The sequence below is a fragment of the Malania oleifera genome, chromosome 12 (assembly GCF_029873635.1).
Source record: "Malania oleifera isolate guangnan ecotype guangnan chromosome 12, ASM2987363v1, whole genome shotgun sequence".
Lineage (NCBI taxonomy): Eukaryota > Viridiplantae > Streptophyta > Magnoliopsida > Santalales > Ximeniaceae > Malania > Malania oleifera.
In genome coordinates, this window is record NC_080428.1 from 70,086,979 (window position 1) to 70,102,114 (window position 15,136).

Below are 15,136 nucleotides of genomic sequence, written 5' to 3' on the forward strand. Positions count from 1 at the left end.
TGCTTCACTTCAAATAAATTTGTATCATATATACATGTCTATAACACTTTAAAATTTTTACATATTACATGTACTTTTTATAAATATTTTATTATTCATATAAATTTATCAATATTTCATAATGTTGTTGAACAAAAAATATGAAAACAATGTGTTAAACTCTAATACAATGGTATGCTTGGCGCAAAGCGTGGGTTGGCTTTTTAAATTATTAGTTTCTACTTTCTTTATCATTGGTTTATATTTACATCTATTAAAATTATAGTATTAATTTTAATTTATAATATTCAAAAATATAGGAATATATATACTGTATTATATTTCGGTTTATATGCACTATATACATTGAAATTAGCATAAATGTGTAGAATTATTTTTAAAATATTCAATATAATATATACAATATAATACAATTTTATTCCACCAAAATTATAGAATTAATTTTAATTAATATTATTAAAAAATATAGAAATACATATAATGTGTTACATTTCTATTTATATATGTTATATACGTTAAAATTAGAATAAATCATTGTTTCTCACCTATCTTCCACTAAAAGGTTCCAAAATCAAAATATTATATTTATATAAATATATATTAATATATAAATACATAAACACATGTAATATAATAAGTGTTCAACTTTTCATATGTTATGATATTGAATGAGGATTTAAAATGTAAAATTTAGGTAATGATCCGACACACATAAATTTATATCATATATATATATATATATATATATATATATATATATATATATCTCACTAAAAATACATAAAAAAGTTACACCTAAATATTGTTTGCATTATATATTATTAAAGGTAACATTTAACGAAATAGTCCACTCGAAATATGCTTTTGTTATGTGTCTTTACTAATAATCAGATTGTATTTACATTCAAGTTACATGTTAAAATGATATATTATTGCAATTTTGTATTATTAGTATTAGTACGATTATTTAGATTCTCTCATAATCAATATCCATCATAAAAGTTGAGAACTCAAGTTCATTTGTTATCTTTGGACAATTTTTTATTTCCCTGAAGATACACTTAATCATTCTATTGTCACCTACATATAATTCAAACTTTTAATTATCTCGCCGTACAGACAGTTTTCACTGGTCGGGATATAAATTGAGCCCTACCTTTTCTCTCTTTGGATGATTTGGAATTTAATGATATTTTCTAATGGCTCGATTTTTTTCTCTCTTTTTTTGGGGGGTTGAAACTTTTGACGCATTATTTTCTTTTTCTTTTGCCGATTGAAGGTTGAAATTTGGATCTAGACTAGATTCTAGATAACAGAAGATAGCACACCTCCCATCCATATAAAAGTCCGCTATTACCAATGGTTTTATTTGGCCTCCAAATAGTGAAGTATTAAGGGGTAGCCCAATTGGGTTTTGATGGTATTGTACTATTGTCAAAAGTGAAAGTTCATAAGCCTGTGCACGGAGTTACCAAAGACGATGGTTTCAGCATAGGCTGCTGTGATTGTGTGACAATGATCTCCATAAATGGGTTTTTGTCAATAGAAAAAGGGCAACTCGAGCATGGATGGCGAATGAATAACAAGTGATTGGGGGAGAAAGGGGACGAACAAATCGCAATTCTTTTTAAGAAAGACTTGTGTTTTCTTAACAAATGCTAAGTGATATCTATCATATTTTTAAAACCTCAGGGAAAGCCTATCTTTTGTCAAATCTCAGAAGAAATATATAATTATGTTACATGCATTATACAGGTCAAAAAACACAGATTAAAAACGTACACAACACTAGTTTTAAATTTTTAAAAATAATAAGATAAATACTAGAATGTCATTTTTCTTTTATAAAAAGTCAATAAATTTATAATAATCAAATAGAAAATGAGGAAATTAATATTCCACAACACAGCAAGCATTCAATCAAATTAGAACCCAGTTTCTTTTATTCTATAGCAAGAAATTTTATCTACATGTTACCACCTTCGAATTGTGGCCCTCTGCCCACATACATGCACATATTCATTTATATACACACATACATCCAAGTTATGGAAAACCCATCAGCAGGATTCCCCAAACCATACTTATTCAGTTAGTAGTATGAAATTCTTAATTCCACCAAATGATGCTTATTTTGTTGGAATGAATGTCCTATTTTTCATGCAGCAGTCCTGGTTAACTGATCCTTGGATGTGCTCTCAAAGATCTTGTCAGCATTTCCAACTTCAAATCCGTCTCGCCTGTGGAACTCTTTAACCTGCCCAAGTCGATAGAATAAGTAAATGGTAAGGACAATACTCAAAAATGAGAGAACTAATGTGAAAATTCATGCATGTGCCTTTGCACTCAGAGCAGCACGATAACCAATATAAGTATGCGTATGTGTATCAGTGTATGTGTATGTGGGAGTGTGAGTGTGTGTGGACACGCTTGCACCACTGTGGGGGCAAGGTTTGGTGATCATGACCTGACACAATTTCAAAATATTTCTATGGCGAAACAGGCAACTTTAATTTTAAGGAAACAACATAAAGAGATCTTTGGTCTAAAGCAAATTAAAATTTTCTATATTTCTATAATATGGGGGTATGAAACCTTACTGCTAACAAACTCAGATTTCTCCATATTAGATTTAAATAGAATTAGCATATTGATGTTATAAGGCATTATTTCAAAAATATTTTTATCCATAAATGCAGATGTAACTGTAAACTATAAATTAATAGTACATGGAAGGCTCTTCCTTCAATTATTTACAATTATCATCATCAAATTATCTTCCAGATCCAAGTTTTCACCTGTGTTACATTTTTAATCACTTCAAAATTTGTGAACTATACCATCTTAATGAGGGGATCGTGGCAATAGCAAACATTTCATTAATCAACCCAAAAACTAGTAAAATAACATACAAAAATGTGCTCTCCGAAAATATGCAATCCACACTAAAATACATAAATTTCAGGGGTAACCAGGTTATTGAAAAAATGACAATAGCAAAGGGATCCACGAGGACCTGTACACTGAAGTCCAAAGGGCCTAAGATTGATAGATACAAGTTACGTTCTATAGGCAAGGAGGATATAATGTAGCTAGAGAAGCCTACAGAAAAGGAGGAAGTAGTCTGCTCTTAAGCACTTAAGAAGTGAAGATGAGAGCTTCGAAAAAGGCCTTACTTCTACTTTTGTTGTGCTGCTACACAAAAAAGGGTGGTGCTAGTGATATCAAGGACTTCAGACGAGGAACCTTGGTTATCTAAAAAATCATGGGGAAGGCATTGCATTTAAGGCTTAAAAAGGTTGTGGGCTCAGTTATATTCCACTACCAGAATGCCTTTGATCCAAGAAATTAAATTCTGAATGCAGTGCTATTGTTAATGGGTCTGTAAAGCAGGGAAACCCAGGCCTTTTATGAAAGATGAGTCAAATCTTGGTATTATTCATTGTCCATTGCTTTACAATATTGCGGGCATAAATAGCCACTATACATAAATGGAATGCTAAAGTTTAGGACTACAAATCTGTTAACCATTACAGCATATCTTTAATTTAGGAAACATATTTACAATCAATTTATATACGGAAGTATACCAACTTGCAGAGTCAAAACTTCTAGAATCTTCAACACTCCCCCACAAGTTGGTGTGTAGATGTTGCCCATTCCCACTTTGTTGAGACCATCATGAAATGCTCGACTTGATACAGCCTTGGTGAGTAGATCAGCAAGTTGTTCTTGAGACGAGACATAAGGTGTTTCAATGATCCTTGCTTCTAGTTTCTCCTCGATGAAATGCCTATCAACTTCCACATGTTTGGTTCGATCGTGCTGAATTGGGTTGTGAGAAATATCACAAGCTGCCTTATTATCAAAATATAGCTTCATTGGGCTGTCACGCTTAATATTCAGATCTTCTAATAAATTACGGATTCATAATAATTCACATACTGCCTTAGCCATTCCTCTGAACTCAGATTCAACACTAGATAGAGCAACTACAACTTGCTTCTTGCTTTGCCAAGTGACCAGATTTCCTCCCACGAACGAGAAATATCCTCCTGTAGACCACCTATCTTTGATTGATCCAGCCCAATTTGCACCAGTGTATCCTTTGACATCCAAATTATTCCCCTTTTTAAACATAATCCCTTTCCCTAGAAATGACTTCCAAGTAACGCAAAATGCGGGTAACTGCATTTATATGTTCTTCGCTTGGAGAATGCATGAATTGGCTTACGACACTTAATGCATATGCCAAGTCAGGCCGAGTATGTGCAAGATACATCAGTCTCCCAACAAATCTTTGATACCTCTCCTTGTTTGTCTGAACTTGATCCGGATACATGCCTAGCTTCAAATTTTCTTCCATAGGAGTGCTAACTAGACTACATGCGGTCATACCAGTCTCACTTAGTAAATCTAAGGCATATTTTGGTTGAGATAGAAAGATACCTTCCTTTGATCTTCACACTTCAATACCAAGCAAGTATTTCAATGGACCAAGGTCCTTCATCTCAAATTCTCGGGCTAGGTGGTTCTGCAATGCGCTCCTCTCTTCTGAATCATTTCCTGTTACTATCATATCATCAACATACACAATGAGACAAGTAATGATTCCTTCACAAACAAAGTATGATATGAGTTACTCTGCTTGTATCCAAAAGCTTTCATTGACTTTGTAAACCTTCCAAACCATGCTCTTGGAGATTGCTTCAGACCGTATATGGCCTTTTCTAATCTGCAGACATGGTTTCCATCTTTTGACTGCATATTACATCCCGGGGGGCAACTCCATGTATACTTCCTCTTGAAGGTCTCCATGCAAAAAGACATTCTTCACATCAAACTGGTGCAATGGCCAGTCAAGATTCACCGCCAAGGATATAAGAATACGGCCAGTATTGATTTTTGCTATCAGTGCGAATGTCTCCATGTAGTCAATTCCATAAGTTTGAGTGTACCCCTTGGTGACTACTCTAACTTTGAATCGTTCAATGGTTCCATCTGCCTTGTATTTGATTGAGAAAACCCACCTACATGCCAGCTTTAGGGCAGGCATCACGCCTTCGCTACATGGGGGGTCGCCATCGGCTCTCTACACAAAGATCAGATTTTTTATATTGGGGGTCGCCATCGCCCCACAGGGGGACTGCCATACAGCAGAACAACTCCGGCCATCTTAGGCTCCACTCCTCACAGCGGCGTCTACTCCTGCAGCAGAGGTTGTTCGTCATTCCAATACTACTCTTTGCCGGTTGCACTTGAAGAAGGTTGGATCTCTGTTCGCCGGCCGCACTTGAAAAATACAAGCTAGGGCTTCCCTCCAGCATCACACCACCAGAGATTGCCATCGCTGCATGCCAGAAGGAGACCGCCACCGTCGCCGTCCACTTCGTCACTCACACCGTCGCAGCAGGTCCTAATCAGACACCACCACACGCTGCATGCAAGTTTTTCTTATCTCCGAACGGCGAGTTCTTGCGTACCTCCAAGGAGAAGGAGGACCAAACAACACTTACAAATGCAGGTCAGTCTCTTTCTCATCTAGAAAACTCTAAGTCTAATCTTCATATATTGCAGGTCGGCGTCGGCTCACCGGTGCCTTGGGTGGTTGGGAAGGTTTGTTCCCCCTCCGATGGCCTCACCGTCAATGGGGAAGGCCGTGATCATGGAGGCCTTCTCTACAATGGTGCTTTTCCTAGCTCTAGAGGTTCGAGACAGGGACTCTTATCTCTCCCTAACTCTTCATCATGATCATGGAGTCCTTCTCTACAATGGTGAAAAGGGCCATGAATGGAGGTTGCTTACAAGATTCAAAATTGTACGCCAGCTAGGGATTGGGGGTTAGACACCTTTTTGCTCATGAAGCTTTGCTCTTCGGTAAGGGAGAGAAGGAGCAACTACAATACCTCAGCTTTTTTTTTTTTTTTTACTTTGGTTTGAAGCTATGTTGGTCTGAGTTAATGTTTGGAGGAGTAAAGTTTCTTATGGAAACGATGGATGCACCTGTTGGCAAGAAGTCAGAATGCACGACAAGACAACTCCCAACTCAGTATTTGGACCTTCCCTTGGATTAGCAGTAACTCAGTTAACAGATTTGAAAAAAGATTGTCTGGTTGGAAGACGCAGTCTCTCTCAAAAGGAAGGAGGATCACTTTGATTTAGATACCCTTTCATGCCTGCTGACATACATCTTATCCTATTTTCCAATTCCTGCTGCTGTGGCAAAAGAACTTAGAAGCTTCGAAGGGATTTTTTGTGGGCTAGCTCAGAAGAGGTGCTTAAATTTCATCTTCACAGCTGTAAAACAGTCTTTTCTCCACTGAGCAGAGGAGCATTAGCGCTAATGTGTGCCCAGACACTCAATAAAACTCTACTTGGGAATGGTTCTAGAGATTTTCCTCAGAGCAGAAGGGACTCAAGAAGTAATTGTGAAAAATTATGGTGAAACAACATATGAGTGCAGACTTTGGAAAGTACTGTATATGAAAGACCAAAATTTGTGGGGGTAACAGTAATAAGATACATTTCTGGCTTGGTATCTGGTGCAGTATTTCTACCTCGGAAGGAAGACATCCAGCCCTGTTCAATCTTGCTTGTAGGAACATAAAACTAGTTGCTGACAATTGCACTGCTGGAACAATGGAATTGTTTGAATTTATCCTAAGTTGGAATATTTATGATTGGGAGACGCAAAAAGTGAAGCTGTTGCTGAGAGACCTGTATAAAACCAGGTGGAGGCAGAATAGGGAAGACAAAAAGATGGCTTGGGAGTAGGGGCATTTTTCTCTGTTGTCTATCTTTTCCCTGTGGCAAACCATTTGGAAGCAAATGTCCCAAGAAGTGTTGCTTTTTTCCCTTTTCTTTTTTCGGAGGGGTGGGATCTGGGAAGCAAACTGGTAAGCTGTCCTAACAGGACATAACCCTAGAAAAAGGGGTTAGTTTTGAATTTTTGACCAATTGGTGCTGCAATAGCAAATCTTTGGACGAGAACCCCAACCATATTTTGCTGCATTCTGATTTTTCTGGGAAGTTGTGGGTCTGTGGCAATGGTTTAATGTCCGTCGGTGATGCCCAAGGATGTGAGATCTCTCCTATGATATTGGAAAGGCCACTGATTTGAAAGGAAGAGGTAAGAAGGCCTGGATTAAAGTTCTCACTGCATTCTGCAGAATATTTGGTGCAAAAGAACAGATGAGTATCCAAAGGACAAGCTTTACACACACAGAAAATTAAAAACTAAACAGCTCATTCCTTTTTCTTTTTCTCTTTTTTCCTTGGAACTCAAGGATTTCACTTCTGAACTCACAGATTGGTTCGAGCTATTGATCTCTGACTCTATTTTTCTTTTTGTATATGGGCTAAGCAATCCCTCGCTGCTCTATTAATTCAATTTCCCTTAGCCACTAAAAAAATGTTTGGACAGTAAAAAAATTGAAAATGGGAAATTTTACCAGGCAGATATTGTAAGCCACGTTAGCAGTTGAACTTCCCGGACAATTATATGCACATAAATAAATAGGTTAACAAACAATTACTTGTAAGGATTCAGTAGCCATTCAGTTCAATTGTCACAGGTATTTTTATGTCATTGATCTTGAAACATTCACCTTTTAGCACTTCCTCTCAGAGAATTAAATTTCACAGGGAAAAGGTTTTATAAGAAGGGTCCATTACCTCCCTTTCGGGTAAATCTTTGTATTGAGGGAGCACAAGACGCTCAGCAAATTCGATGTATGAACAGGGAACAAATTCAGTGAAACCGTCGGAAAATTGAAAAGGGATTGAATCTGCTACAGTTGAACTTTGCAGCAATAGGCCATCAGGGCTAACTGGCAATTGAAAAAATGAAGTCATTAGTTGAAAAAAAAAATAAAAACATTAACATGAACAATTTTAAGTATTGTCTAATAAAGTCATATAATAAACAAAACAAATTGACGCAAAAATACTAAATATATCCTACACAGCAAATGACTAAAAAAAAAAAAACATGACAAAAAATCCATGAGAATTGGTGATTTGTGAAAAATAATGAAAACATCATTGTTTTCCTATGAACCTTCAAGGATATGTCTGGTGTATTGCTTGTTTGTACAAGTAATTCACCAGATTACAGAAATGTAACTTAAAACCTTCCTTCCCAACTAGCTCAATCAATATATCTCTACTTGAATCAATCATATTTGTGTAAGTAATTCACCACGGTGCAAGAATGTATCTTAGAACCTCCCTTCCCAACTATATCAATCAATATATCTCTACTTGAATCAATTTGGGGGTGAAATTACTAATAGAATAATAACTATAAAATTGGCAACAAACCCTTCAAAGTTCCTCCTTCAGAATTCAACTTGAATCCATTCTCTTCAATAAAGTGATTGAGGCTTTTAATATTTCTCAAGTGCGTTTTGAGCCGATGAGTGGAAATGGTAACATGATTCACAGCATATCCATTGACAAGGGTCCAGGCAGCATATTCACTTTCCCTGCATGTCCACAAAACACATCAAGAGTACTCTAGCAGAGGTTCCGATGTCCACAAGTAAAAATCAAATGGATCATGTTTGAACAGAGCATCGATCCTACAGCATTGGCTGCCAGAAGTTAACACTTCAACTAAGATTATGACACATTCTGAAGCTAAAAAGAGTTATGCACATACAATTATTGATCTACGGATAAAAATACAAACAAAATAAAGATCAAGTACCTAGCCAATTGTTGGAATTCAGAATATAAAGGCTTCTCCCATGTCAAGGATCCAAGTGCACTTGCAAGAGCTGCATGATTGTTTCCATTGCAAGATATTTTGATGTATTTTCTAATTATTTCCTGCATTCATGAAGCAATTGCTTGAAGCACAATTTACTTGAATAGAAATTACTTTATAGGAAATGTGGTTTTCAACAAAGTAATAAAAAATCTAAAAGCCAAAATGAGCAAAAGAAATATCCTATTTCCTATTAAATTTAAAAATAATAAAATAAAAAAAAAACCATCACAATAGGAAATAATATCAAGAATTTAAGAGAAAGATCAAGAATTTTTTTGTACATGACAATGGTATGCATGTTGAGAACACTTATCTAAAGTCCATCCAATTTCTATGCAGTATTCGTTGAATATGGATCCTGGATTGTAACTTTTCAATCAAGCTCCATGACAAACACAAGAAAAAAAGAATGAGAAAACAGCACATTGCCTACACCATGCCTGACAGCTACACATTATTTTGCATCAAAATTGTAGTAACCAGGGAAAAAAAATATATTATTAATTAATTAATTAACAAAAGGTAAAGGTAAATCTAAAGATATATATTATATTAATATCAGTGTTTTAAAAGGCTCAATCGAGGCTCACCTTAAGGCTCGCCTCAAGGCAAGGCATGCTTAAAACGCCTTGAGGCTCAATCTAAGATACCAAATTCCAAAAAGGCTAACGCATTACATGCTGAGGCTTACGCATTTTTACAAAAAAACATGCTTTTGTGCGCCTTTTAAGTTGAGGCTTATGCATTTTGGGTGTGTGATTCTCAAGTTAGAATTGGTTAGAAAATTATAACTACATATTTGTATAAAAGAAATGTCATAATATGAGTTTATTTCTAAAACTCTTGAACCTCAACCTTTCCAAAATAACTGAGAGATGTCTCTTGCATCATGATTTAAGTCATGTATTCAAGTCAGCAATTATTGAATGGTCAACAAGTATTTTGCGAAGTACATGTAATTTTTCTTTTCTATATTACATTTGTGATTTTCTTAATTTTTACTTTATTTTAAATATATATAACTTATTTAACAAATTTTTATCGTAAAAAATAAATTCTCAAAAGGCTTATGCCCCAATGCCTTAAGGCTTATGCCTCACCTTTTGAGGGTTAAAACACCTCGCCTTACGTTTTTGCCTTTTAAAAAATTGATTAATATAATGTAATATAAAATAATAGTATTATAATATTATATAAAGAAGGTTAAGGAGCATCTTTTCAATTGAATTGAATTGATTATAGAGAGCCCTAGAACATCTCTCTCATCTCTCACTCTCTACGCCCCTCTCTCTCTCTCTCCTCACACTTTCTCTCTCTCTCTCTCTCCTCAATTTTCTCGGTCAAACGTGCACCGATTAAAGAACAGAAAATACCTTTGGGGTTCAAATTCGACCACCAACATTTTAATTTGAGTGAATTTGTCGTAGGAGCGTCGTAGACACCACTCCTGGGATAAGGTAATGGAAATAAATTATGTCAGGAATTTTTATAATTTAACCGATTAAATTGTAATATGAGATAACAGGAATTATATACATGTTTTTTTTAATATTCTGGCATATAAAAATTGGATTTTGGGTTATTATTATTATTATTAGTTGATTAAACTGGCGTTTGTGAGCCTATAGATTTTTATAGTAATTGTATTTCAAAGTTTAACCGATTTAATTAAAATATTTGATTTTTGGATTATTATAATAGATTTCTGAATGATTTGACCGGTTAAAATTATTGGCTTGATTTAGTATACGTATTTTGTAAAGAATTAAAGTGAGTAGGGTTGGTTATCTCCGTTTTTCCTATTAAATACATATTTTGAGTTAGATAAATTGTGGAGAGGATTAAACTTGTGTTTTCGGTAAAACAGATATTGAAAATAGAACGACCAATTTTCCAGTAGTTATATAATTATGAAAAACACTCAAATCGTGTGGCATGAGAAAGAATATTATTGTTTAATTAAAGTTATGAGTTTTTAGTATAATATATTGATATACGGAAATGTGTGGGTATTATATTATTTTTGGAACTGTGGAGAAGAAAGTAAAGTATAAAGTATTATTATTGTTAAATTGCAAGGTATGGTTTAAGAACTCCGACGGACCATAGCACGCTCAGTATCGTAACTACAGTAATGAAGAGTAGAGTGCAACCACACGTCTCGAGGAGAGTGTTGGTATTGAATAGTTGATTGGGCCAATGAAGTGTAGAGTTCTCCCTGGAGTCTAGACTAGTATGGGAAGGCCAGTCGTACTAACAGAGATGAAGTACAGTTGACTTAACCTAGTGGCAGGCCGGCCAGGGTTTAGTCCAACCTACAGGCCGCACAACCTGTCATGGGGGGAAGCATGTCATTTATCCATTCGGGGTGAGTTCTTATATTCATATTTGTAGATTTAACCAAAGTATAATATAGTAGAGTATATGAAAATAGAGCATATGAAAACAGAGTATAACTGAACAAAGTATTCCAGAGGTTACAGTTCACAGAGTATAGTTGCAAAGTAATTACAGTACACAGTTTATAGTTGCAAAAGTATTAACAGCTTATAGTTTATAATATTTATATAGGTGTGAGTTATAGTTTTCATGTGAAAGTTAATTATAACAAAAATATTAAATGTATTTTATTCTGTAGTATTTCGTGTAAATGGGGTGAAGTAAACTCTCCACCGAGGGTCTGCTGAGTAAGGCGAATGCCTTGATAGGTATCAGTTGTAGCCACACCCAAACTAAATGGGTAAGGTTACAAAAGGAATCATAGAAAAGTAGCGTTACATGTTATTGGCTTGTAATCTCCCCAATCTTTGGGAACTCTCGCTTTTAAATGATGTTGCATGTGTGAATACAGTCTATAAGTGTTTTAACAGTTGTTGTCATTTAACAAACGATTATATTTTGTATACACTAAAACTCATGTTGCCACACACTGATAATAATTTATTTCATCCTTGCTGAAAGGTGTCTCACCCCATCATCATCATATAATTTTTTAGTTGTCATGAGAAGTATAGCAGCAATCAAAGTACGTAGTGGAAGCGTGGGTGAGATAGAAGATCTTGTCTAGAATTGTTATTGTTATTATCTAATTGTGTTTTGATGAGTTTAGATCTTTATTGTTCATATTGAGATGGATATTGTAATGTATTGGGATAAACTAGTACTCTGATAATTTATTATGGAGATCTTCCACTGTTTTATATTATGGTATCAGAGATTTATTTAGAATAATCCTCCGGAACACTTTCAGGTTTGGGGCGTTACAAAAATGTTATCTGCATCTCACGTCATTGGTTTCTACTTTATTCGTCATCTCTTCACTAACTATATCACAGAGCTTTCAATGTCTTGTGGATTTTCAAAGACAAATAAGCATCACCCCTCTGTCAACATGACCATAGTGAACAAGAACCTGTTTTCTATGTAACAAAGTGTGTAACACTTCAACTCCCCCTAAAATTTGCATCAACTAAGGATGTTGAGAATTGAGATTACTTATTTCTCACGTATTAATAGGTCTGAGAAAGCAGGGAGTGGAAAAACAGTGTTTCTGTCAGAAATCATTACATCATGAAGAAAGGTGCAAATCCACAAACTATCACGCCAAAAAGAATATTTTCCAGCACACCTGAGCTTGCAGACTCATCTGATCAACAAGAAGTTCTGATATGAACACTCTTGGCAAAGGCCCATTAACTCCACTGCCAGCATCAGGATGCAGAATATTGGGAGGAGAAAACCAGAGTGCTTTCAACTTCTTTGCAGGAAACCTTAACTCTTCCTGTGGTGTGTAACCAAAATCCAGGAAAACTTTTGCCATGGAATCAATCCCATATCCATTCACCTACAGTGCTCCATATAAAGGTGTCAGTCCATGCAATATCCCTTTTTTAGGCAGAATATTTTATGAAGCACTAAATGCAATAACTTAATAAACACCATAATCAGTAACTAAACAGGGAGCTCAATTAGTTGAATGCGTCAAAGGCAATACCCCGAATGTTCTAAATGCAACATGATCATAGCAAATTTGGTCATTGTCAACTGAACGGACAAGCTCCAAGATGGCTTTTGCAGTTGGATTCCTATTTAGATAGACTGTTTCCATAGAAGCCAATATGCTCCTACAGAACGATTCAGCTCCCTGCAACAAGAACCAATATATGGAACAATGAGATAAACTCAAACTAGCAAATTATACTCTAGAAGCAACAACTTATGGATATTGAGCATTTTGAAACAGTAGTGAACTATTGGTTTTGGTTCTCCTTCGTGCCTGGGTTAATTGGCTCCATTTGACTATAGTAGTACAAATTCCGTACATTGGCTCATTACCATCTGCCAAACGTAATGAAGCCGGATCATTTTATTCAAGCTAGAGGCCACCATTGTGATGACAATGCTCAAAAAAATTCATACTGGCCTGGAAATCATAAGCTTAAAACTTTTTTCTAACTAATGTAACAGTGCATTATATAGTCATAAAAAATCATTCCAGACCCACAATGCTAGAGAAGAAAATCTTCAGTCAGGGAATACTTACATACAATGAGCATATATTTTACATGTGAATCTATAAACGCACTTGAAAAGTATCATCCTTTATTATATGCAAAAACAGGAATAAATCATTCCTAATTATATTCTCCCTCCAGCTTTCACAATGACCCCAAAAAAAAATCCAACAACTAATTTAAACATTTTAACAAAGAGAACCTAATTTCAAAAACTGAAACAAGCTTTATCCCTTTTTTCTACGGATTTTCATCTACTTAAAAGATCCTAATCTAAAAAGGAAAAAAAAAATGAGGACAGAAAAATTAACACCTGAAAGGAGGAGTCTTGAGATCCATCGTCCGTTTTAGATGCAGAAGCCACGCAGAGATTCCGTTTTCCGGTAGAGACGGACTTACAGGGAACTGCTTCATGGGGGTATATCAATTTTCTGAATTTGGGTTGGAAGGGAGAGAAAGAAGAGGAAAAAGAAGAAGAAGAAGAAGAAGAAGAAGAGGTGAGAGAGTGTAGTGAAGGGTGAGATGAGGAGCGAGAAGAGCTTTTAAGAGAAGAGTACAGAGCAGACATGGAAGAAAACCTCATCGCCTCCATTGTTTCTGTTGCGGAACACTTTGATCTGAGAATCGAACAAAAAGCACTCTGTTCTGGTTTAAAAACCTTTCCGAATTCGCGACGGAGTATGGCGACGCATTGCCACGTGGTTTCATGATTGAGTGAAAATTATTGGGCTAGCCACCAAATCACTTTACATCTTAATACGAACAATAGATTTTAGATATTTTTTAATAGATAATTTTTAATTTAAAATTATTTAAAATATAATGTAATTAGACCGTCAAATTAATAATTTTTCATAATTGAAGGAGATTTCTCTATAATGTTTGACACCTGCAATAAATAAATTTGTTTCATTTTTTAAAAAAAATATAAAGAGTAGATCAATATTTTTACATTTTGTAGCTATATATTTTTTAAATATAAAATAAGAGATGAACTAATCTCATTATTATTATAGTCTGCTTTCTAATAAATTATTATGAGGAATTTTTTTTATTGTTATTCATAAAGTACTCTTTTTCCAAAAAAAATTTGCAATTTTTGTTTAATTTACCGTTAGTTAAAGAAAATTACTATAATCTAATGCTTTGCACAAATAATATTGTTTATTTGAATTTATAATTTAGTATTTTTAAAAAATTAAACTTTGAACAAAATAAAATAATTCACAATAACCTAATATGGCTTATTCATTTTTTGTTACTTGGAATTACGGATTATAATATTTTTACAACATTTCAATATATATATATTTGCTTTAGTTTGCATAAAAACTTAAAAACATGTAAAAATTACTAACTTATTTAAATAATCAGAATTTCAATTATGTAAAAAAGTATTAAAATGATTAATTTAATAGGAGAAATGGTATCAGCCAAATGATTTTTTTTTTTTTTTGGCATAATATTCTTTAGAAATTTTAATTCATGCATCAGAAATAAATAATAATTAGTGTGGACACCAGATTCTATCCAGGGTACTAATGAAGAAAGATTGCGGTTCCCAAACGAAGAAAAAAAAATTTAAGTAAAAGGAAAAGCAGTTAAAATACAGAATCGTCACCTTATTTTTTTGACAAATATATGAAAAATAAATAAAAATCCTGAAAAAAGGTTTGTGAAAACTAGATTTAAAGTTTGAGAATATATTTATGCATAGAGAAGGTGATAGGCCGATTATATTAGTGATAATCAATGACACTCGCTTGCATAACGGTTATCGCAATTACACGTGTGTTGCCTTCACCAAAATAAAAAAAAGAGAGAAGATTCCATAGAAAAATATCTTTTA

The 15,136-nt window shown here is 34.5% G+C and overlaps 1 protein-coding gene across 1 annotated transcript; it reads right to left on the bottom strand.

Moving 5' to 3' along the window:
- Nucleotides 1-1,915: 1,915 nt before the first annotated feature.
- On the bottom strand, nucleotides 1,916-14,008 carry LOC131144893 (uncharacterized). The gene is made up of 7 exons (XM_058093827.1): nucleotides 13,601-14,008; nucleotides 12,768-12,917; nucleotides 12,402-12,617; nucleotides 8,711-8,832; nucleotides 8,323-8,486; nucleotides 7,675-7,829; nucleotides 1,916-2,257 (listed from the first exon to the last, which is right to left on the bottom strand). The coding sequence occupies exons 1-7, from the start codon at nucleotides 13,877-13,879 to the stop codon at nucleotides 2,159-2,161; spliced, it is 1,185 nt and encodes a 394-aa protein (XP_057949810.1). The 5' UTR covers nucleotides 13,880-14,008; the 3' UTR covers nucleotides 1,916-2,158.
- Nucleotides 14,009-15,136: the final 1,128 nt, after the last annotated feature.

Bases quoted from the DNA above. Each gene is read 5' to 3' on its own strand.
- LOC131144893 (XM_058093827.1), bottom strand. From the start codon at position 13,879: ATGGAGGCGATGAGGTTTTCTTCCATGTCTGCTCTGTACTCTTCTCTT. The intron at 12,918-13,600 runs GTGTTAATTTTT...TTCTTGTTGCAG, and splicing joins CTCAAGACTCCTCCTTTCAG to GGAGCTGAATCGTTCTGTAG. The intron at 8,487-8,710 runs GTACTTGATCTT...GTGGACATGCAG, and splicing joins GAATTCCAACAATTGGCTAG to GGAAAGTGAATATGCTGCCT.